The 26,050-nt window shown below is 40.5% G+C and overlaps 1 protein-coding gene across 2 annotated transcripts; it reads left to right on the top strand.

Moving 5' to 3' along the window:
- Positions 1-3,573: 3,573 nt before the first annotated feature.
- LOC113330747 (UPF0496 protein 1-like) lies at positions 3,574-5,572 on the top strand. Of its 2 annotated transcripts, none has more exons than XM_026577581.1 (2): positions 3,574-4,048; positions 4,184-5,572. In XM_026577581.1, the coding sequence occupies exon 2, from the start codon at positions 4,186-4,188 to the stop codon at positions 5,290-5,292; it is 1,107 nt and encodes a 368-aa protein (XP_026433366.1). In that variant the 5' UTR covers positions 3,574-4,048; positions 4,184-4,185; the 3' UTR covers positions 5,293-5,572. The 2 variants fall into 2 exon arrangements, with proteins under 2 accessions (XP_026433366.1, XP_026433367.1); XM_026577582.1 differs by having other exon boundaries at positions 3,574-4,052.
- Positions 5,573-26,050: the final 20,478 nt, after the last annotated feature.

Here is a 26,050-nt window from a genome sequence, read left to right as displayed (position 1 = left end):
GAAGTTTGGGTAACTGAGTTGACTTCCGATTATTACAAGTTCAAAATTTAAAAAATATCAGTTTTTCCCAAATTCTGATTTTTGGGCCATCGTACATTCGGGACTTTACAAAAAAAAATTATCCTTCGAATATTACAAGTTCAAAACAAACCATGCCATGACTCTAGGTGGTTCCAAGGGCCAATATAGAAGGTTAGACAACCCATATTCGGAAGTTTGGGTAACTGAGTTGACTTCCGATTATTGCAAGTTCAAAATTTGAAAAGTATCATTTTTTCCCAAATTCTGATTTTTGGGCCATCGTACATTCGGGACTTTACAAAAAAAAATTATCCTCCGAATATTACAAGTTCAAAACAAACCATGCCATGGCTCTAGGTGGTTCCAAGGGCCAATATAGAAGGTTAGACAACCCATATTCGGAAGTTTGGGTAACTAAGTTTACTTCCGACTATTGCAAGTTCAAAATTTCAAAAGTATCAGTTTTTCCCAAGTTCTGATTTTTGGGCCATCTTACATTCGTGACTTTACAAAAAAAAATTATCCTCAGAATATTACAAGTTCAAAACAAACCATGCCATGGCTCTAGGTGGTTCCAAGGGCCAATATAGAAGGTTAGACAACCCATATTCGGAAGTTTGGGTAACTAAGTTTACTTCCGACTATTGCAAGTTCAAAATTTGAAAAGTATCAGTTTTTCCCAAATTCTGATTTTTGGGCCATCGTACATTCGGGACTTTACAAAAAAAAATTATCCTCCGAATATTACAAGTTCAAAACAAACCATGCCATGGCTCTAGGTGGTTCCAAGGGACAATATAGAAGGTTAGACAACCCATATTCGGAAGTTTGGGTAACTGAGTTGACTTCCGATTATTGCAAGTTCAAAATTTGAAAAGTATCAGTTTTTCCCAAATTCTGATTTTTGGGCCATCGTACATTCGGGACTTTACAAAAAAAAATTATCCTCCGAATATTACAAGTTCAAAACAAACCATGCCATGACTCTAGGTGGTTCCAAGGGCCAATATAGAAGGTTAGACAACCCATATTCGGAAGTTTGGGTAACTGAGTTGACTTCCGATTATTGCAAGTTCAAAATTTGAAAAATATCAGTTTTTCCCAAATTCTGATTTTTGGGCCATCGTACATTCGGGACTTTACAAAAACAAATTATCCTCCGAATATTACAAGTTCAAAACAAACCATGCCATGGCTCTAGGTGGTTCCAAGGGCCAATATAGAAGGTTAGACAACCCATATTCGGAAGTTTGGGTAACTGAGTTGACTTCCGATTATTGCAAGTTCAAAATTTGAAAAATATCAGTTTTTCCCAAATTCTGATTTTTGGGCTATCGTACATTCGGGACTTTACAAAAAAAAATTATCCTCCGAATATTACAAGTTCAAAACAAACCATGCCATGACTCTAGGTGGTTCCAAGGGCCACTATAGAAGGTTAGACAACCCATATTCGGAAGTTTGGGTAACTGAGTTGACTTCCGATTATTGCAAGTTCAAAATTTGAAAAGTATCAGTTTTTCCCAAATTCTGATTTTTGGGCTATCGTGCATTCGGGACTTTACAAAAAAAAATTATCCTCCGAATATTACAAGTTCAAAACAAACCATGCCATGGCTCTAGATGGTTCCAAGGGCCAATATAGAAGGTTAGGCAACCCATATTCGGAAGTTTGGGTAACTGAGCTGACTTCCGATTATTGCAAGTTCAAAATTTGAAAAGTATCAGTTTTTCCCAAATTCTGATTTTTGGGCCATCGTACATTCGGGACTTTACAAAAAAAAATTATCCTCCGAATAATATAGTCGTGTTTAGAAATACCAACCTAATCGGTAGATAAAAATTTAAGTTCGCTACCGAATGTCCTATTCGGAGGAAATACGTGTATCGTTAGCAACCGATTATAGTGCATCATTGATACGAAACCTCAACGACCATATTTTCAGAAACCTCAACGGCCATATTTTCAAAAATTAGAGCCGTTGAAACTCTAATATATATAAGGAGGGTAACCCCTCTCAGTTATTATTGAGTAAAAAATCAGAATGAAAAACCTTTTCAATAAGGAGGGTAACCCCTCTCAGCTATATAAGGAGGGTAACCACTCTAATCTATATAAGGAGAGTCGTTTCTACATTTCGAAGCCGCGTTGATTGTTGCATCTCGGACTGGGAAAAAAGAATAACATGTGATGTTTGAGTGCTGTAAATTCAAAATTTTAATATTAATCGGCGGTTTGATAAAATATGGAATTCCCGAATATGATTAATCGGATTGAAGTGTTATAATACTGTTGTTCCGATTACATAGTTTCAAAAAAAATTATAGCCGTGCCTCGAAATACCCACCAAATCGGTAGATAGATGTTTAAGAGTTCTACCGATTATAATATTCAGAATCAAAACGTGTATCATTACCAAACGATTATAATATTCGGAATCAAAACGTGTATCAATACCAACCGATTATAATATTCGGAAGTAAAACGAAGTAATATACTTTCGAAGGCACGTCATTCGGAAGTAAGATATGTATATGTACAACCGAATATAGGAGTGTTCCAATTTCTCCTGGGTTCTGAGTTCAAAATGCGTATAATCGGAGAGTTAGGAAAAATTAAAGAGCCCGATTCCTACATTCGGAAGTAAACTACTATCTTGGAACTACCGAATATACATATTTGGTACTTAGTGTGTTATATTCGTAAGTTTATTCGAGAAATTATCTACCGAATCTGGGTAGTTCATGGCATTCAATGCATGCAATAATCGATTTTTCTTGTTTACAAAAGCACACAAACGCATGCAAATCGAGTATTTGAGTTTCTTAACACAATACCTGTGTTTTACATGCATCGTTAGCTTTAATATCAGGCGATTCTCCATTTTCTTCCATGAAAGGGTCGTCTAGGTTTTCCTCTCCACAAAAGTTTGGATCATTCAACATATACCCCAAATCGTCTTCTCTAAACGGTAGTGAACCCTCAACATTTTGTTCTTCGCCATGATTCTCACCTTCTTCTTCATATCTATCCATTTTTGTAGTGATAAAATGGGGTTTCCCTTTTTTCCTTCACCTTCTTCTCTATAACTCTAACAACTCAAAAATGAAAAAGAAATGAAAAAAATGAAACAGAAATCATTCTAATACTGCACCGACTACAATCGGAAGTCTGGGTAATATTTTGGTTTCCGATTGCAATCGGAGGATAAAAATGTTATCATATCCTCCGAATATATAAGGGTAATTTTGCTATTACGAATTACGTGAAATAAGGGCTGACTACATTTTCTCTTTGGGTGACCTTTTTTGTTTTATTATTGGCCCATAAATCCTTTTAAGTGGCCCCTAAAAACGGGAGTTTTTTTTTTTTCTCTTCTAGAAGTCCTTAATATCCTTTGTTGATCCTTCTCTTATCGAAAATACGGATAATTTTGTGAATTAGGCATTAGTTCAAGGGTATAGTGGTGAAACAAATCAAAGTCATCGTCGTCATCATCATCACACACTAAAATTCCTTTTATCTTTTTCCATTGTATGTATTAGGTTTCATAACTTTGCTTTTTGGCGCTCTTCTTCTGTTCTTCACTTCTTTTTTTTTCCTTGAAATCTTTTGCCATTTTTACATTCCACTAGCAACTAATTTGGTAACCGTTACTTTGCGCGTTAAAGCCGGACGAGTTAACAAATTTCAGAAGAAAACAACATTGCTTCCCGCGTTTTCCATCCACCCTTTCCGCATTTCTCTCTCTTAATCTCTTCTCTTATCTGTTACTTACTTAAGCGTGCAAGCCATTCTCACTTTTATCAGACATTTTTCTTCCTTTTTCTGTCATTAATTGCCCCCTCTTTAACGAATTCTGAAAACCCCATTTCGTTGCTTCTATCTCTGGGTTTCATCAACCCTTCAATTATCTCACTGGATCTTCTCTTATATGCAATTAATTGAAAAGGGTTTTGTTCATCGGCTTTAAGAAGAAGAAGATCTAAGAAATTGCAGGAGATTAGCTTATCGAACTTGGGTTAAGTGAGTAAGATTGAAAATGTCCAAACTTTGCTCTTGGGTTTAATTAAAAATTGAATCTTTTTATCACCCCTTTTCGCTTTCTGAAATTTCAAGGTTTTTGAGCTAGAAATTAAGGGGTTTTCTGTGTTTTTGCAGGCATGGGTGGACAATTAAGCAAAAAGCCTGGTGAATCATCACCGGTGGAGTACAAGGCTGGATTAAGTTCTTATGAAGCTGCTTGTAGACTTGATCCAGATTTGCAATCTTTTGACGAGACATTGCAGCATCGAACGAGTCAGGTTATAAATACTCTTGCTACCGCTGTTGAGGTTAGAGCTCTTTCTTTGGATTCACTAAAAGAAGTTACTGGTTGTTTACTCGAAATGAATGAAGAAGTAGTAAGGATCATTTTAGATTGTAAACAGGATATATGGAAAAATCAAGAACTTTTTGAACTTGTTGAAGAGTACTTTGAAAACAGTTTACAAACTTTAGATTTCTGTACTGCACTCGAGAAATGTTTGAAGAAAGCCCGTGACAGTCAATTGCTTATTCACGTCGCGCTACAACAATTTGAAGAGGAAGATGGAGGGCTGGAAAAGAAGAAGTATGTTAGGACAATGGAAGAGTTGAAGAATTTCAAAGCAGCTGGGGATCCATTTACCGAAGAGTTTTTTCAGATACTTGGATCGGTTTATAAGCATCAGATAGTGATGTTAGATAAACTACAAGCCCAAAAGAGCAAACTCGATAAGAAATTGAAGTCAGTTAAGGCTTGGAGGAAAGTCTCGAATATCATCTTTGCAGCAACGTTTGCTGCTGTTTTGATCTGCTCAGTTGTTGCAGCTGCTATGGCTGCACCGCCTGTTGCAGCGGCTTTGGCAGCTGCAACTTCAATTCCATTAGGATCAATGGGAAAATGGTTTGATTCTCTTTGGAAGAAATATGAAGATGCATTGAGAGGACAGAAGGAAGTAATTAGTTCAATGCAGGTTGGCACTTATGTTGCAATCAAAGACTTGGATAATATTCGGGTTCTTGTTGATCGATTGGAAGAGGAGCTGAAATCTTTATTGGGCAATGCAGACTTTGCCTTGAAAGAAGAGGAGGCAGTAAAGATCGGTATAGAAGAGATCAAGAAGAAACTGGTGGTGTTTATGAAAAGTATCGAGGATTTGGGGGAAAATGCTGATAGGTGTAGCAGGGATATAAGACGAGCAAGAACAGTCGTCCTACAGAGGATTATCAAACACCCAAACAACTGAAGAAGCATCTTGGTATGATTTACTAATGACTGTTGTGGTAGGAATCTTAATGTTTTCCGCAGATACTTTTTATGTTTTGATTCAGCACTTTTTTTTTTTTTTTTTGATTCAGCACTGCTTAAATTATTTCTCTGATCCATTGACTAGGGTCTGTTATTTATGAACAAGAATAAAGAGAAGGTTAGATGCATTAGTTGTTCCCCAAGTCCACTCCTGTTTTAATTACAATTGTATTTCTGATTCACATAGAGTGCTTGGAAGTCACAGGATTTTGTGGTGATATCATCTAGTAGGTTCTTTTTGATATCTGGGGTCTCTGGATATGAATTCGACATGTATTAAAGTTCTCAATAGCTCCGAGGCAATTGTTGTTGGTTTATCTCAATGGTAATATATTATACACACTGTCCTTAAAAACCTGATAGGTTTTGTAACAATTATTCTTAGTAATTGCAGGTGTGTGAAATAAGGAAAACTGCATGTACTTGTTCTCTTGAGTGTGTCTCTTCTTGGGTTTACACCCCTATGAGAGAAGAGCATGGTAGGGCTAAATATTTAGGAAATTTTGGCTAGTAATTCACCCGGTGGAACACTTATGTTCTATGTCGAAAGGTTACCGAGCCTTGGAATATGTTAGACATGACTGTGTTTTGTTAAACTCAAAACATATTCTGATTAGTATTTAACAGTGATAGAAAGTATTGCAATGCTATCCTGTTACTGGCGTATCAGCTATTCAGGGTTCAAGTAAGTTCTTATATATATATACACACGTATAATTGGTCAAGGCTCTTGGCTGATGCTTTATGAGAAATTGAAACTGATCTCTGCAGCCAACAAGTATAGAAAATATAACTTGTTACTCTTCTCCTTGTTGTTTACATTTATATTAAAGATGTTTTAACTAGGTGCATCTATTACTATTTGGTTCTAGATTATGGATGCGCCGAAAATTTTAATGATAGATTCGATGATACACATGTATATGCTAAAGCACATGCCAGAAGTGGGCATCTTAGTACTCGTGCGGTATCTTTTAGCTACATGTGGTTGATTCCTCTATAATATGGGATTGTCTCGCCAAACAAGAAAATTCACTTTATTACCTAGAAACTATATTTGCTTCAACCTCGTAGGTGTGCTAATCTAGAAGTTAGATTAGTAGTCCACGTCAGTTAGGACAACCTCCTAAGTCCTATGGCAGTGCTAATCTAGCAAGTTAGTCACAGAATCAAACAACGTCGGTTCAGCGCAATCAATCTCAGCCGTCAGATCAAAAAATGAATCTAGATGCGCTGAACCGTTCAACGAAAAGGTAATTTTTGTTGCGCTGAATACAACTATCTCGCTACTATTTCAAGTGCGAGCAAATGCTTGGAGAGAGAACTAGTGTTAACAAATAGACAACATTTTTATTGAATTGTAACACTTTTTGTCTAATCTAGCAGCCCATAGGACTTGGTCTTAGCATGTTTATAATGAATATCTACCAGTTTCTATGACAAGTCACTTGGATTCATCTCCTATCGCTTCCAAAAGCGTTGTAGGTCGATCTGCAGCCCTTAATCTAATCTTCCAACGGAAGATATTAAGGGAACTTATAAATTTCTTCATTCATTCATAGCTCCAAGTTGATTACATTCTGGTTAAGAACATCCAGAACAAGATTACAAGTAATAAAAATTACATTCAAATATTTATTTGAGAAAAGAGTTAGAATACCGATTTTTTTTTTAAATATATGTAGAGTTCCGATTAAATCAGAAAGATGATGGTGATTGGAACAAAATCCACCATTTGATAAATATTCTTCTTAAGAAATAGATAACTCTTGACGACTTCTACAACCACGGGGATTCTTAGATTTCTTTTGTTGAAAACGAGATTCAATTTTTGTCGGCGTGATTAGAAAAAGCTCTTCACTATAACATACCCAATATCAATAAGGCCGTGAAGATCAAGAAGAAACGCTACAAGAATGCATATAAAACCGCTATGAAAGCGAAGGAGAAAGCCGAAATGGCAACAAAACATCAAAGAAAAATGATAAAACTAGATCATAATCCTAGTAACCTATTTGAAAGCAAGAAATTGAGAGAAGCCAGCTCAGATCCAACTCCGATGGAGCTAGATCTGAGGGCGAAGGCGATGTCGGCTTGGGTCAATTCCTTTGTTCATTTGTATAAATTCTTAAGAATCAGTTGCAATAAAATACTTCTTTGAAATCTCTGGATGGGAGGATAAACAGTCCAAAATTTCCTTCAAACATTTCTCACAAAAATAAAGATTTGTTAACTTACAACCCCGTTTGAACATGGCAGCAATCTCATAAGTGCAACCTATTACCCATACTACATGGCCTAAGTGCATACTTCATGGAAAGTTCTAAACTTATATGCATTGTGGCTTGAGATAAAGAGTTGAAGCTTTTATCCATGCGCTTCAAGGAATCGGTTTTCCTTTTTTTTTTCTTTTTCTTTTTTTCATTTTTCGTGTACAATTGTTCTTCCCGTAACTTCTTTAAAAGCAACTATTGGCTTAGCAAGATTATTCGCTCATTCTTTCCCCTATCTAAGCAAGCCTTACCCACTAGAAGTAGTTTCCACCCTGCATATAGATGTAGCAGGGTAAAACCGGATTCTACTGAAAATGGTAAATTGGGGTAGGTTGATAAGAAACGAGCCTAAACCCTAAACAAATATACCGGCACAAGAGTACTTTAGATTTGAGAGATCAATCTGTACGATTCTGGCCTAAAACCAAGAAATAATCGTTCCAGTCTTGCTTCGGTCACAAAGGAAGGAGAACAGTTGATCTTGGGGAGGGAAGAAGAGAAGGTGTTGAGATCAGAATGATGAACTCCGTAAGGTGTGGTTGTTTGTGACTATGTATCAGAAGGTATAACTTGCTTGTAAAGTGTAAGATGTATGCTCTTTGTGTTTTCTGGATACTTGTCTTGATTGTTGTTGAATAGATTAAAAATATATTTATATCAAGTCATAGTCAAACACCCTGATCTCATAGGAAGTGGGGGTGTGAAGTGGTGAAGAAGTGGAGATCGTGTAAAAGTATCAGAAACCGTGTCCCTATTGTTAACGAAGGAATAAGCCGTTATGCACCTGTGACTACTAATTTTCCCATAGTCTACGTAATGTATACAGCTCAGAGAATCAAATTTTAAGTAGTATGGATATCTCTGTTGAACTGATAATGCTAAGTAATAAAAGGTATTCAAGATAACAATAATAAAGAAGAACACAAATATAATGTAAATGCTACTAAGTTATTATGAGACGCAAGAGATTACGTGGTTCGACTTCCGTCTACTTCCACGGGGTAATGAGTGATTTGTTTGTATTAAGTTTTTGTGGTTACAAAGATTTTAAATGCTTCCCAAGTAATAGAGAGAACTCAAGTTCAAGTAAATACTTAAATTCTAAACATTAAAGAGGTATGAGCTTAAGACTAGATCTTCTTCTCCTAGGTATTGAATGCCCGTGTTTGTTGGTGAATCTTGGTATTTATAGCCCTTCTGCGCCATATATATCTTTGTTGTCTTTGGGTTCATCGTTCCCCGATATACCTTTCGTACAAATAGTACCTTCGTTCACCGAACGCTTTCTCCAGTCGGACTCTGCCACCTCAGTTGTCCCACGTTCCTTCGGGAACTACCCAGCCTCAGTACAGATTGTACCTTCGTTCACCGCTATCCTCCGCCAGTCAGACTCTGCCACCTCATCTCTCTCCACGTGCTTTGATTAAGCGTATAGATAAGAGGTTTGTGCATTAAATGTTGATTGGATATGTCATCTACCTTTTCCCCTTTCGCCAGCTGCCTTTCTCTAGACTAGGTTCTACTTTTCCATCTTAGCCGTCGAGGTATCTCTCCTTGGGATGAGATAAAGTAGATCTGCAAAGGTGTATTCCGCTACTCAGATTCCCCTGTATAGCGAGGGAGTGCACAAGACCACTAAAAGCGTGACATGTGCTCCACAAAATATTGATATTCACAGTTTTACCCTTTTCTTTCATATTCTAGCGTTTTATAGGATTGGAAGAAAAAACTTCCATAACGCCGCCATTTTTGCACATACCGGTTGGGTGGTATCCATGTGTCTTTCCATGCAATAACTTCCCCTTGAATTTCGGGACATCCAAATTTTTGGATTCTCCAACCGCCTATAAGAAGAGAATGAAAGAAGAAATTTCATTAAGTTTTCCTTCTCTTCTCGAACTGTCGCTCTCCATCCCTTTCTCATAGATTTTTGTCTCTTTTTCTTTTAACTGTTGATATTCTCTTCGACTTCCCAAAGTCCTTGCTCGTTTTCCATTGACTGGTTAGTACATGTTGTTCTTCGAATTTACTGCAACTTCTTGTTTTCACCCATGATTGGTTTCGTTTTATCTTTCTTTGATTGTTGATGTTGCTGCCATCTTTGCATGTGTCGATTCTTATCTTCTCATGCTTCTTCGTATCGTTTGACAACATCGGTTATTCTTATTTCATGATTTTACCATGATTATGCCATGATTGTTCTTCGTCTGTAACTTTTCCATAGTGACGAATAATCCTCCATTTTTTCTTATGATGGGATTAAACTGTTTCCCTTGGTTGGCTTAGATAAACCCATGCCCAAAGTATGTTCGTTTTTCACCAAATATGTTTTTGAGTTTTCTGTAAATTTGATCCGCCATTGTTGAAGAATTATTCTTCCTGCTAATATTAGGAATCATGAGACTTCCGAAGAAGCATGTGCGGAAGGATCCGAGGACGATCTGAGCCACCTCTGCGGATGGATTGGATCATCTTGGTGCTACGCTTTCCCCACCTCCTGAGGACACTGAGATGCCTGTGGGAAATGAGATGGTTGTGGAACCTGAGATAGCCGTGGATACTGAGGTAGAAGAGGTTGTTGTTGAGGATATTCCTCCTCCCCCACTTTATTATGAGCTTCAAAGACTGCAGCTGCGTGTTGTCTTTGGCTGAGATCTCCAAGTCTTTTCGTCTGCATAAGTTTGACATCTCCTTTGTTAATGGTCCTGATGTTCTCACTGAATATATGATTCGGATCTTCCTTTATGACGAGTGTTGATCAGTGTTGGCCAGTTGGCCGCAGGTACGCTCATTCTTTTGTTTAGTAGAAAGGACCCCTTCTACTATGATGTTTTGTCCACTAGGGATGACCCAATGAACAAAACTCAGGTTCGAGGGGTCATGCAATACACTGGTAACTACTGGCGTGCCCTTCCTGAGTGTTGGTATCGTAGCAAGGGTAAGACTACTTTGAAATCTTATGACCCTTTTGCTCCTGGGAGGCCTAAGCAAGAGGATTACACCCCTGCCAACTTCAATGCTACTTATGCTGATGCTATTCAGAAAAGTAACCTTCTCCCTTGGTGTGTTGGCCCCCTCCGTATTCATGTTACTACTAAGCAATTAGGGAAGGAAATAGCCTTCGTTTGTTGGAGGAGAGTGACAAGACTGGGTTGACTGTCATCCCCTATTCTGCTAATATTTTCTTGCCGAATCATGATCACGTTCGTCTAGACCATGATGATCGTTGGGCGCATACTCCTCTTCGTGTTGTGGGTCCTTGGGCCTACGGTTTCACTACCGCAGATCCCAACGTCCTCGTACAACTTCATCTTTGCCTGCTAAGTATGAAAGATATCAGCCTTGGGTTTTCAACCCTGCTACTTCTCATGGGGTAACCTTCGTTTTTTACAGGAAATTTTTTGTTTTGCGGCATTTGTTAAATATTTTGATGGTTCCTTTGCAGCCTGCCCCTACTTCTTCTGCAGGGAATGCTCCGGGTTCTACTGCTGGGATTGCTCCGGGCTTTGCTGGTAACTCCGTAGCTACCAGGACCAGGAAAAGGAAGGCTTCGATTGAACCATCTAAGACAATACCTGCGGAGTTAAGGATTATAACCATACCTTAGGGTTCGTAGATTCCTTAGTATCTTCCCCCTGATCCTTAGCTGACGCATGTGTTCTTCTTAAGTCTTCCAAGAAGAAAGGAAAGTTGAAGGATGTGATTGATGTTGAAGAATCCGATGAGGATCCTAAGGTTGTTGAGGAAGAACAATATGACGAGGACATGGAGGACGTCGAGGATACTGCCTTTAGTCCCCACTTAGATGACATTGATGAGGACTTTTCCAAGAACAGTCCTAGTCCCCTTCGTACTGGTTCTGTAGAAGGTGATAACCTTCAAGTTGGTGGTAGCTCTTTGTTGGTGATCCAAGTTAGTACTCAAGTTGCAACTACTGCTTTGCTGCCGAAGGTACCCTCATTTTCTGCTCCTGGTGATTTGCAGCCTATTGTTTCGGCCACCACTACTGCCATGGTGATATCTTCTAAGAGTCTTCCGTCTTCTCCTGCCACTTTGCTTCATTCGAGTGGTTCATTTGTGAAGGTATCTGCTCCTGTGGTGAGGGTTAGTAGCTCAGACCTTCAGTCGAAGAAGAAGGTTGTGATTTCACTTGTCAGCCTCTCCTTCAATGCTACGCCTACTTCTTTGGGAAGTGCTTAGTCTGTTTCTACTGCGCCTGCTAGTAAAGTTGTTTGACCTCCACCTTCGTCACCCGATTGGACCGTACTGGGTAATCTTCCTTCTGCCGGTGATATGGACTTAGGTGGTACTTCTAGTCAAGCATTTCCTTCCGTTCCAATCTCATCCACCATGCCGTATCTTCGTCTTGGTGAGGATCCAGTACTTGTGCCCCATGCTCGTTCTCAAGAAACTGGTGGGGTTCTTACGGATCTTGGGAAGGGTAAGTTACCTGAGAAATTGAGACTTGGGAGTTCTAACGATGCCATCCTCGAAGCCATACTGCCGAATTCAAAGGGTCCCTTTTCTACTGAGGTTGATCATAACCAGCTGGCTGATTCTTTAGAGGTTTCTTCAAAGTTGGATATTTTGACAGCTCAGTATCGAGTGGCCAAGGATCTATTCTTTGACCCATACTGCCTTCACTCTAGTCAGAGCTTTAGTTAAATCCGCAGGGGCAATATTCAAGAGATGGAGGCCTTCATGGATACCTACGCTGATTTCCTCCCCCGTATTTCCTTGTTCTCGGTAAGTAGTTCTTACCTTATAGTTTTACGCATTCTTTTGAACCTTCGTTTGTTCTTATGCTCCGTTGTTTGCAGCTTTGCAAACATATCGATGTTGGATGTACCTTGTTCAAGTTTTATAGGGATAAGTGTACACACTTGAGTGCTTTATTGAAGCGTACTCACCAAGATTATGCCTTTGTTAGCGCACAATAACCTTCTTCAGTGATGCTGCTTCTGCCACCAAGGCATCTTTGTTAGAGAACGAACTGAGGAAAACTCAGAGGTCTCTATAAGCTTGATTGTTGGCTCTCGAGAGAGCTAATAATGCTGCAAGGGTTGTTGAGGAGGGACGCAAGGCTGCTGATTCTTCTTTGGCTGTTGAATCCTCCAAAGTCATTGGTTCATTCCTTCTTTCCTTTAGCTTTGTTTTCGTTTTTGTCTGGTAGCATAGTACCGAGAGAACCTATGCCTGCCAGCTGGTATCTCTAGTGATCTTAGAATCTTCGGGAGAAGGTAGCCAGGTTGTCCTCCGATGTTTGGTATTACTAGAAGAAGTCTGATAGGTTGATGAACGTGACTGTTCATAATGAGGCCCAAATATCCCTTGAGTCTTCTCATAACTCAGACCTTGTGAAGAAGATGGATTTTCACCGTAAAGAATGTGACGAAACCCTCAAGTGGAAAGAGGGTGTCATTTTAAAGCAAAAGGAGGATATTTCCTTAGTTGAGAAACGTCTCTCAGCTCAAGAAATTATCCGCAAAAAGTATTACGCAGATTTCAAAGATGGCTGCGCTTCCTTACCTAAGGTTACCGCGGAATGTAACGTATTATCCTCAGAAGTCTGCTCCCTTAAGAACATGTTTAGTGAGGTTTCTTCAATGCCTTCCTCCAAGTCTCGTGCATCTATGGTCAAGAGATTGGAAGAGTTAGAGAATGTTTACCAGGTCTTATCCTCTAAGAATGCTTCGCTTCGGATAGATGTATAAGATCTCCGGACCGAACGTGATACCCTGGATGAGGATCTTAACGCTGCTAACGAAGATCTTGCCGAATCCCAGCATAGTTTAGAGGAATCCCTTAGCCATGCTAGAGTTAGCTTAGGATTTTCTTATTCCCGCAGCATTCTTTGTACCCCGTATTTCCTTCTCTCTTTACTTATCCCCTTTATTTCCACAGGTCTTCAGGAGCAGCTTGTAGGTGTGAATGCTAAGGTTATCCACCTTGAGGGCCATATATCTTCGTTGGTGATAGCTCGTCAATTTGATGCTGCTGCAAAGTTTAAAGCTGAGTCACTTCAGCAGGCTAATGACCATCTCAGTGCCCAGATGATGGAGCTTCGTCGGAAATCGGCTTCTGACTTGGAGACTCAGGCCTTCCAAATGAAGGTGCAATTCGAACATCCGGCTATTGATTACATCAATAATTCCTTTGCTGAAGCTGAACGCCAGGATGATGGAGTTGTCTTTCCTCGCCTTCCTTATCCTTGATTTTGTTGTTTCAAGCTTTGTTTAAGTAAACTCTTTGTTGTTTTATGCCCTCAGCTGAGGCACCTTTTTTTAGCTAAGATGTCTCCCTTCTTCGAAACAATGCTTTCTGGTGGTTTGAACCTTTGTTATCTGCCATGCAACTTTTAAGAAATATTAGACATATTTTGGTAAAATTATTATTTCACTTATGTTATTGTATGAATATTTTGTTTAAACGTAATGTTTCTAATTGGTCGCACAATCAAGTTATCACAAGGTGCTAAGGTATGTTTAACCTTTGGTGGAACATTCAACGTCCTACCCGGATATCCTTTGGCCAGAAGGTATCATGGTGGCAAAGGTCCCTACGTGTGCAATAAATTTCCTGTAACCCTACGCGTTCAGCGCGAAGACTGCTTTACTTCGACAGGGTGTCTCTATAGGGGATGCCTTTTTTTTCTTATGCCTCATGAAAGGAGCCATCTCCCTGAGGATCCGAGATTGACATATGCGCAGTTATTCCTTGCCTTGCCTCATCGTCACTCCTGACGGAGGGTGTATATTCTAACCAAATTGTATTAATCAAAAGCTAACTTTTTAGCAAAATGTTTCTTTCATTGATTAGTAAGGTTTATAATACCTTTGGTCAGGGATAGAATATGGTAGGATATTGCTCGTTCCCTTCTTCTCCTGAGTGATCACCATTTTCTTATGGGTAGTACTTTTTTAGGTACATTGCATTCCAAGGGTGTTGTAGTACTTCACCTTTGGGGGCTCTGAGGTAGTAAGACCCTTTTCCAGCGATATCATGTATGATGTAGGGCCCTTCCTATGTCGGAGCTAACTTGCCCCGCTCCTTCTTTCTTTGATATGGCGGTATGTGACATAGTACGTATTCCTCAACCACAAAGTTCCGAGGGATGACCCGTTTGTTGTATTCTCGAGCTAACTTTCGTTGATAGTTTACCATATTTTGTAAGGCTACCTCCCTTCTTTTTTCAAGGTCATCCAGTTTCTCTAACATCAAGTCTATTGTTAGATTCTTCTCCTAGGCCTCCGTTTTTGTTGTTGGGAGTGTAACCTCCATTGGGATGACTGCTTCGGCTTTGTAGGTCAACAAGAATGGAGTTTCCCCCATAGCTGACCTTCTTGTAGTTCGATAGTCCCATAGGAAGTTGTGTAGCTGTTCGCAACACCTCTTCTTGTATACTTCTATCTTCTTCTTTAAGTTCATTGCTATGGTTTTGTTGGTTGCTTCCGCTTGTCCATTGCTCTTAGGGTATATAGGAGTTGACTTGTTCTTCTGAATGTTGAAAGTATCAAATAACATGTCGATGTTCTTTCCTTGTAACTGTTTGCCATTGTCTGAGACTATGGCGGCTGATATTCCGAACCTGCATATGATTTGCTCAAACAAGAATTTAAAGACATTTGTGTCCCTAATTCTTGCCAAAGGCTTTGCTTCCACGCACTTGGTGAAGTAATCTGTAGCCACAATAAGGTATTTTGTTTTTGAGGTTCCCTCTATCAAGGGTCCAACAGTATCAACCCCCCATTTGGCAAATGGCCAAGGGCTGATAACTGAGTTAAGCTCCGTTGATGGTGCTTTGATTTTCTTGGCAAAGCGTTGGCATCTTTCACATCGCTTAGCCAAATTATTTTAATCTTCGTCCATGCTTAGCCAGTAGTATCCTTGCATTTTGGATTTAACCGCCAAGGATCTTATTCCACTGTGGTTGCTGGCATCTCCGCTGTGTATATCATGGAGTATTTTCCTTCATTTGGTTCATGAGAGGCACCGCATTAAGGGTCCGAGAAATGACATCCTATACAATATTCCGTCGCGATGGCTGTATATTGTTGCTTCCGAGCTTTTTTAACATCGACTGGTAATGTACATTTGTCAAGGTAATGGTGGATTGGAATTCTCCAATCATCTTTTGCTTCGTTTCCGTTTCCTTCGTCTGACACGGATTGATCTTCGTCAGACTCTTTTGCTTCATCAATTGATTATTTTATTTCTTCGTTTTCCTCTCATTTGTCTGCTTCTCTCATGGCCCGAGTTTGAACGACCAAAGCCTCCTCAGTGCCTGAGACAGGTCCTTCCATCGAAGGTTCGTACATCCTTCCAATTTGTTCGGCGGTGGCATTTCTGTCCCTTAGCATAGAGGATATGAATGTTAAGGCATTTGCGTGTCTGTTGTCTTTTCGGCACACATGTCTGAATGTTATGTTGCTGATTTTGGACGCATGTTCCTGAGCTAGCTTTAAATATGAAGATAGCATTGGATCCAAAGTTTGGTATCTAAGTTCGATTTGTCTAATGACCCAACTGAGAGTCACTAGTCAACCGAACATCTGATAATCCTATCTCTCGTGCCAAGCGTAAACCATGTATGATCGCCTCGTATTCTGTGATGTTATTGGTGTATTGTTCAAATTCTAACCTGAATGCATAGATGAGCCGGTATCTGGTAGGGGTTGTTATTACAATCCCTATGCCTGCGCCTTCTCCATCTACGAATATTCCCATCTTCGTGAATTCTGAGGTTCTAGCAGATCCTCAGGGTCTTGGTTGTCTTCCTCCATTCCTGGGATGTCGTCTATTTCCGCTTCATCGCTGAGAGGCAGTGTTGATGGTGGTTTTTAGTATAAGGCAAAAACTGTAAAAGTCTGTCTACCTGACCCGGCATCAGAAGTAGTAGACCTTGATATGTCTCTATTCTGTAAGGAATTTGGAGAATATATAAGAATCTGATGAGTGCCTATGTCTCTCTTTATATTATATTGAAACTCAAGTTCCTGGATGAATTGTTCACTAGTATAGAGCCTAATGAGTATCTAAGCTCCTAGTTGCACTACTCACTAATGCCGGAGCCTGCCGAGTATTCATTCTATGCTATGTTCTCCAGCCGAACTCTTGATGTTGACATGACATAACAATTAATGTTCGCTCGCAACTGAGTAGCATGAATTTACCGAAGTGTCAGGATTAAGATATGCATGAAAATACTCAATTAGAGGCACTCAAAGTTATGCTGCCCTCTGAAACATAATTAGTGAATTTGTATGAACGCAAAAAAATCACCAGAAATTGATTGATTTTATGTCAGCTCACAAAATTCAATCTTTCAAACCTAACTTTATTAATTTACAAAAATTAGGTTTTTTGTGCCTGCACGATCGTTCGAACCCTATTGGTCGAAACTAAACCTAGGCAAACAAGGAAATTATTCCATTAGGTAGGAGCAAGATCCTACCAAAAGTAAGAAAATAAGAAATAAGGAGGAACTGCGGCAAGTAAGAGCAACAACAAAAGGAGGCACGACCATGCCACTTGGACGGCCAGTTCACCCTAGCAGGTGCCACCCTTGGCTGGCCGGCCACGCCTCATAAAATTGCTTGCTGGCCCTTCTTTCCCATCGACCAATCAAATCCCTTTAAATGCGCCACACACACTTTTAAATAAAGCTGGAAGTTGGCTGGTCGACATGCCTAAATTCCTTAAGGAATTTAATATAGACTGTCCATGACAGTCTTAAAACGATCACGACCATACATTTTGGCCACTCGATTTATCAAGCTTAGCCGCTCTCTAACGCGACCGGACAAGCATCACTTTACACACTGGCGGGCCCACTAATGCCTTGGCCAATCGAATCCCACTAAACTCGCAAGCAGATCCACCAAACATTTACCCAAAGTAGGTTGGCCACGCGAGTTACAAAACCCTAAATTATGTTAGCAGCAGCATACTGCTGCCGCAAAATGTTCTTGGCCGCCCAACTTCGCCAGCCGAATTGACCGGCCTGGATTCAATCTCAATCAACGGACGAGGTGCAGATACACTCACCAGCGTCCCAGCTATTGTGCTGGCTAAACGAACATCTCCCAACATGGCGCCAACACCAAAAACGTTGTCCCAAAATAGGTTGGTCACACGGCTTTTAATCTAAATTAAATCAACTGCAGCCATTAACTACCGCAAATCATCTCAGCCGCCCAACTTCGCCAGTCGAATCGGCCGACCTAACTCCCATTCTAGGCATTCAAAAAAATGTGGCCATGACTACTGGCCACCTACCTTCCATAAGGAACAATCGGCCACGCTGCGGCCTGCCCATATGGCTCCTAAACGATCGCCCAAAGATGGATAGACGTGCTTCTTGTAAGATTCTTAAATAAATTAGCGGCAATCAATAACTTCTGCAAATAAATCTCAGCCGTCCAATTTGGCTAGCTAATTTAACCGTTCTAGATTTAACTTGGGCCGACCAATAGGATGCCAAAATGGCCACTAGCAATCACTCTCCTATAGAGGGCGACCGACCTATCTTTGGCATGTATAAATGGCTCCCAACAGCTTCCTGAAAATGGCCGGTCATGCTCTTTTTAAGACATTAGTTTCCGCGACCAACCAAGACAGGCTCAAATACAACGATGCTTCACATGCATCAATTATTTTGAGTTGCTTTCTTAAAAGAGATGCTCTACATGCATCGAATACATACGATATTCTATGAGTATCGGCTTCACAAATAACTTAGTTATTTGACCTAATAACGCCACATGCTATTCTTTGCGGCAGGTCTCATGACTTGGCTCGTCACACATGATTACCCGCCACTTAGTTTGCGCATGATTGGTCAGAATAATTAGGTAAGACCCACACAACAACTTGCTATATATTTTCTATGAAATACTCGAGACATCAAACATGTCACAAACTGGGGGATGTTCATCAGGGTATTGGTTTGGCGGTTTACAACGTGCGGCGTGCAACATGCCCATTATGAGAAAGTGTCAGGAAAGGCGGACAGTTAGTGGCAGCAGAGAAGTAGTGGATGTAAACTGGCCAGTCTTCCCCTCATAGTAGGGACGCAGTTTTCAACGACCCCACTTCTCCATCACTCAATTACTCCCACTTCCTATAAGATCAGGGTGCGTGCAACTATGACTATATAAATAGGTTTTTAACCTATTTCAAAAAACAACAACTTTGGTTAACAAAAAAAGTATCCATAAAAACACCAAGAACTGATAGCTTACATTCCACAAGCCAGTTCCATATTCTGATACAAGTCATAAAATAGCCACACCTTCAGACTAACCATTCTGATCTTAACACCTTCTTCGCTTCCCTCCCTAAGATCAACCCTTCTCCTTCATTTTGTGATCGAAGCAAGACTGGAATGACCATTTTTTGGTTTAGGCCAGGATTGTACAGATTGATCTCTCGAATCTAAGGTACTCCCGTGCAGTGCATTTATTTAGGGTTTAGATTCGTTTCTCGGCGGCACACCCAAATTTACCATTTCCAGCAGAATCAGTTCTTACCCCAAAACAACTGGCGACCACAGTGGGAGATTAATCTCTCGGTTGCAAAAAATCATTTTCCCAATTTCATTTTCAATTTCCCAAATTTCTCAAGATGGTTGATCTTAGGAATGGTTCAGAAACCCTCAATCCCATTTTTACTTCCCCTAGCACTGAAAATACTTCACATGTTATTCCTGAATCCGTTCTTCCATTTAAAACCCTTGTCGTGGCTATGGGGTCTCAATATTTAACAACTAATAACGATTTGGTGAAAATCCTGAATGATATTTTCAGGGATCAAGCTATTATAGTCAAGACGCAAGACGAAGTATTTACGCTTTTGAAAGTCCTCACGGATCAACTATCAAAGGGACCAACACGTATTCATTCAGGAGGAAACGCCATCAACAATTCATTTTGGATCAATACTGATGATCAAGAGATGTTTCCTCAAGCTCATAAAGAAGACTCATGGGATTTATCACGTTCTCATCAGAGTCCTCGCAATGAAAAGGTGATTTCATTATGTGCGTCCTTCCTGGAAAGTATCAATTACCATATTGCAGCAGAAGCTGCTTAGATATTCGCTGCTGCTTTATTCAGTCAATCCGAACCGTCCCAGAATGAAGAAGCTCGTAAAGATGTTCAGGAAAGCAGGCGTCTTTCCAATGAGAGATCCAACCTCCAGTCAATAGCTAATGGAGGAGTAAAGAGAAAATCTCTAGCAGCGGAACAACAACTCAAACGTGCGGCACCACCGCATCAGACGGCTCCTCCACGGAAGGCCGCGGCTAAGACTCCTGCGCAACAACAAGAAACTGGAGATGCTTCTCTAAACTTCCTGTTCCCGATCGAGGAAGTAATTGAACTCCTGGAAATATGGATTCAAGATGATGCCATCAAACTACCTCCTATCAAGTGCCCAGCAACTGAGGAAGAAATGTCAAATCCCAAATATTGCCATTACCACAGGTTCGTCAATCATCCAACCGATAAATTCAACAAATTGAAGCGCAATTTAAAAGAAAAGGTAGATGCAGGGGAACTTCAATTAGGCACTGAAGGAGTTCACATAGACCCTCTTCCCTTCAGGAGTTGCATGATTTCTGGGGACTCCGTCCACAAAACCGTACAGTCTATGATGGAGCATTGTATTTCTCTAAGACACAACGTCAAGACATATTTGTAGCCCTCAACCGTTTTGTATCAGGCAAGAGGTTGTTTCCATCCAGGGAAGCCGTTCCCAAACCCCAACTTCTCCTGGAAAGCACGACTGATAGATGCAACTAGGGACTCCTAGCCACTGCTCACTTGAAGGATGTAGAGTTTGACATCATACTGATTAACGCTGCGTCTGACTTCAACATTGTCACAGTCAAGACTCTGAGAGCTGCAAGGATTTCATAGAAGGAAGTCGTTCACTATCCAACCATAATCAAAAACTCAGAAGGAGAGTCCAGAGACGCTTACGGGTACATCAATCTCGAAATCAAGGTGGGAGATGCTATAACACACGCCAAATTTCATATAGTTAAAGAGTACCCTAATTATGATATGGTCCTGGGGCGCTCATGGATACACGACAACAAGGCGAAGCTAGGAGTATGTCCTTTTCCAGTGTCTATACCTGAAAGGGTCTCCAACAATCCATCCAATCTTGAAAACTATTTGTTGCCATATCAGCAACTCGCGAATGTGACGCAGCTTCCTGAAGAGAACGCATCAGCATTTGTTCGCAGATTCCAGACACAAGTAAGTCTTATTGAACAACCCTTTTTACAACCAGTCACTCCTCCTCTCGCCAAGGCTTGGGGACTCGATACGATTATCAACCCAGCCGTCACTAGGAGATGTGAATGGGATGCTGGTCTTTTCAAGTTTTTTATCAAGAGTTTAGAAGTTGTCACAGTCAAAGATGAAGAATCTAAGAATCAAGTAACGGTGCAACGTCCAAAACCGTTTCAAGTTGGAGATATGGTAGTGAGAGTTCCTACTCAACCTTCTCCGTCTGATTCCGTAGAAGGGAAAGACGAGCCGTACCTAGTGGCAGAAGTTATTTTGGGATGTTACTACAAGCTCATCAATGCAGACAAGCTAGAAGGCGTAGTAATACACACCCGGTGGCTCAAACTCAAACCCTTCAATACCTAAGACATCACACCGCCCTTTCCTCCAACATTCCTTTTAGTGTTTCCTCTAGCAATTTCTCTTTTCATGCAATATTTGTAATTCCTCCAAAATGATTGCACTGCTTGCATTCATAATTAGGATTTCAATTTGTTAGTTAATCGAAGCATCATTTCCCTTTAAGAAATCTATTTACTCCTGAATCATCTCAAGACAATGTTTCGAGTAAACCCAAACCCTCATAAAATTATTACCCATTGTTTCAAAACCAGAAAAAATTAAAACCATGAAAGAGACATCTCACATCTTTCAAAAAGTACGAAGAGGAGAATACATAAAGTAAAAAAAGAGCAAGATGACCAAAGGAAATCATCAAACAACAAGTATATTCTTCTTAGGGAAAGCGTCCTTAGTGCAGCCTGCTTCAACGACGAAACGGCCTCTTAGTCACCACCTCGTTGTGCCTAGACCCCGAAAAAAAGTTTCGCCATCTACAATTTTCATATTTTGGAAAATACCTTCATGGAATAAAAAAGCAGCGAGCGAGCGCATGTGGTACTCCCAGATTGCAACTACTTCTTCAGATGTGTCCAATCACGTCACGCGCGCTATTAATTGGAAGTAGAGCCTCCACACCTAACAAATACGACTCTTGGATTTCTTGTTTACGGAAGCACAACACATGTGATATACAAGGGTAATATCAAATGGAAATTACAGGTTCGTGGCCGAATCCTCAATCTTCATCATTGCGTCCCCTACTTCAAGCCGTTGTTATTAGGGTTACATATGATAAATATCATCATGGAAGCGGTATCCGGTCACGTGAAAGGAAAACACATCACCACTTATGTGTGTCGCCTTCCCATCTGCCACATCACCTACTCAGAACTGCCTACCCAAGGCCTGCATGAAGCTGCGCATCGACAACCACATCGCCGACAAAGTCAGATTCTGTGTTTCTAGATTTCCAATTTCTTATGGAAGAGGTGCATGGGATGCCAAAAAGTTTGGATACAATACAGTTCTATCAAATGTGACTCCCATTGATCAACAAGTGATGAATCCAAAATATTTCCGCCTTCATCAATTCATCAACCACCTTATCAGCAAACGCAATGGAAGTACATCTTTCAGGAGAAAATAGGCTCAGGATAATTACACCTGGGGACTACCAGCATGGGATGCCTTCACGTCCCTCAACCAATTTATTCCTGATATCAACATCATTACTGTCAAAGATTTACGAGCCGCATGAATTTCTCAACATGAAGATCTACACAAGCGAAGTCTTTGAAGACTTGATAGCAATACGTCGGCAACGGAACGCCTCTCAGCTCGTCTACTTCATTCAACAACTCCGAAAGATTTTGCCCATACAAGCATTCCAAGCATATCATCATTGCAGCTAGAAGTGCAAGAATATGCCGATGTTCTAAAGAGTCAGAATAAATACAATTTCTTTCCAGTCAATGCTCAGGAATTTAAAGAACATTTTAATTGCGACTTAGGAGTCCAGACACCAAACAACTTAAAGTCAAGGCCTCTTGCAATTGGGCACAATAGAGTTTGAAATTTTTTGAAATCCACTGGAGAGGCTAGATATTCATTTTCTGAAGACAGAACCTTATTATACATTCCGGAGAGGATAGATGATGAAATTTCAAAATCGTGGAAGTTATGCGTACAACTAAAGTTCATACTTGCAAAAAGAAGAAGAAAGAACAAGATGTACTTACCTTGCCATTAACGACTGGCACGCTCGTAATGTAACTGCCGACAACGACGAAGAGGCTGCTGCAAATGAAAGCGCGGATCCGGACGAGCAACAAAAACAGAAGAGGGTCGATACCCCTTTTTATACGAACGAGTTTACAGAGTTCGAACAGAGGAAGGATTCTTGCTCCACGAACGGGAATAGATGAATGTCCTACAACACTCATACCCCATAGCCGAGTTAGAAACACGCTACTACGAAGACCATTTGCCACGCGGTCCCATTGCTGAAGGCCAATTAAAACTTTCCTGGTAATATGTACCTGCTTTATCTTTTCAATTTTAATTTCGTCTGTCACCATCTAATGCTTACCCGACAACAATGTCACTGTTACGTGCTAAGCAGGGGACTGAATGTTGATGGTGGTTTTTAGTATAAGGTGAAAACTGTACAAGTATGTCTACCTGACCTGGCATCAGCAGTAGTAGACCTTGATAAGTCTATATTCTGTAAGGAATTTGGAGAATATATCAGAATCTGATGAGTGCCTATGTCTCTCTTCATATTATATTGAAAATCAAGATCCTAGATGAATTGTTCACTAGTATAAAGCCTAATGAGTATCTAAGCTCCTAGTTGCATTACTCACTAATGCCAGAGCCTGCCGAGTATTCATTCTATGCTATGTTCCCCAGCCGAACTCTTTATGTTGACATGACATGACAATTAATGTTCGCTCACAACTGAGTAGCATGAATTTCCCGAAGTGTCAGGATTAAGATATGCATGGAAATACTCAACTATAGGCACGCAAAGTTATGCTTGAAAAGACGAGGGTACCTAAATATACCTCAATCTAAAACTTTTCCACCTTTATAAGTCCTTTCTCCGAAAGTGATTGTCTACAGACTGAGTCGAGACAATATAACTAATCGGTTCACACTTCGTGTGATCATCTACGGATACGAGATCAAGACAATACGACAACAAGATAACTTGCTGTTGATGGTGGTTTTTAGTTAAGGGATAAAATCGTAAACCCTGTATTTAATGCGCTATCATCCTGCAAAGGAACATAAGACATTTAAAAACAATGAATGCTTAATCCTCTTCGGGCACATATGTATTGAGCAATTCAATATATTTGTATATATGAAATTTATTCAAAATGGTGCGTGCAACAACAATCCCAAATATTCTGTGAATTTTATCTTCCACCGGCATTATTCGCTAATGCATTACTTGCCTAGTATTTTCCTACGCTATGTTCCCAGCCGAACTCTCAATATTGACATGACATGACGATTAAATGTTCACTCTCAGCAGAGTAGCATGAGTCTCCCAAAGTGTCACTATTGAGATCTGCATGGAAGTACCCACATAGGCTGCATCACTCTCTGACAAAGAGAATTTTGTATCGATGCACTTTTAAGTTAGATCGATCGAACACGCTTGAATTCCTTAAGGAAAATCTAGACTGTTAATATCAGTCTCAGAAACGATCACAGACACACGATTTGGCCGCGTGATTCAACAAGCCTCACTTGTTTTGTACCCATGAAAACGCAGTCTCTCATAGTTGCTGCCAAGAATCGTTGTTGCTCGTTTGTTAATACCGGCCAGAGCTTCATCATAGCAACAACCACTACGAACAGAGGTAATCCGAACTTCTGCATATTTTAGTTTTCCATGGATAAGTAATAGAGTCACAAGTACGGAGGAAAGATGGTGTTACCTTTATCATGGTCAACCCACCGACCATACAAGAAAGAACCGTGTAAACTACACTTGGGGACTGAAGCTCAACACGAAATCCCTTCATTATCAAGGACCTCTTCAAATAAGAAGATACGGTCACACAAGAAGTCATAACCGTGACAAGTTCACCACTTTTCAAAGATATAGTGTGAGGGCATCAATACCTCCCTGTTTGGAAGGCGCCTAACCAACAAGCAGTATCCGACTCAGCGTTGTTGATGAAGAATCAAAGAGGAAAGTCGCGCCTCAGCAAGACACACATACCAACCGCATCATGTCTGCCACATCACCTACTCAGGAATCAGTACCGCCTACCCAAGGTATGCACGAAGATGCGCATCAACAACCACGTCAGTTGGCAAAGTCGGATTTGGTGTTCCTAGATTTCCAATTTCCTATGAAAGGGGTGCATGCAATGCCAGATCTTTGGATACAATACATGTCTATCAAGTGCGACCCCGCCCATTGATTAACAAATGGCGAATCCAAACGATTACCGCTTTCGTCAATTCGTCAACCGCTTTACCAGCAATGCAATGAAAGTACGTATTTCAATAGAAAGTAGGCTCGGGATAACTACACCTGGGGACTGCCAGCATAGGATGTCTTCATGTCCCTCAACCAGGTTATTTCTGATATCAGTATCATCACTGTCAAAGCTTTACGAGTCGCAGGAATTTCTCAACACGAAGACATACACGACATAAAAACTCCAAAAGTACGCCGCAGAGATATTTTTACATATCCGACCACGCCATCGGATGTGAAGTGTAATCGGGGACTGCTCATCGCATCACATTCCATACAACAATCCAATATTGAGAAAATGGTTCAAAGGATGTTGCTTGAAACGAAGTCCTTGAAGACTTGATAGCGGCACGTCGACAACAAAACGCCTCTCAGCTTGTCTACTTCACTTAACGACTCCGGAAGATTGTGCCCATACAAGCATCCCCATCATATCATCATCGCAATCAGAAAGAGCAAGAGGACTGAAAGAAATCATCAAGCATCCAGTACATGCTTCTTAGGGCAAGCGTCATTCGTATCCTGAAGTGAAGCCTGCTTCAATGACGAAACAACCTCTCAATCACTATCTCACTGTGCCTAGATCCCATAAAGAAGTTTCGCCATCTATAATTTTTATATTTTGGAGAATCCCTTCACGGAATTAGGAAGCAGTGAGCTAGTGGACGTGGTACTCCCAGATTGCAATTACTTCTTCAGACGTATCCAATCACGTCACACGCGCTATTAATTGGAGATAGAGCCTCCGCACCTAACAAACACGACTCTTGGAGGTGATGT

This window comes from Papaver somniferum, unplaced genomic scaffold, assembly GCF_003573695.1.
Source record: "Papaver somniferum cultivar HN1 unplaced genomic scaffold, ASM357369v1 unplaced-scaffold_118, whole genome shotgun sequence".
Lineage (NCBI taxonomy): Eukaryota > Viridiplantae > Streptophyta > Magnoliopsida > Ranunculales > Papaveraceae > Papaver > Papaver somniferum.
This window is presented reverse-complemented; position numbering and strand designations above follow the sequence as displayed.

Bases quoted from the DNA above. Each gene is read 5' to 3' on its own strand.
- LOC113330747 (XM_026577581.1), top strand. From the start codon at position 4,186: ATGGGTGGACAATTAAGCAAAAAGCCTGGTGAATCATCACCGGTGGAG.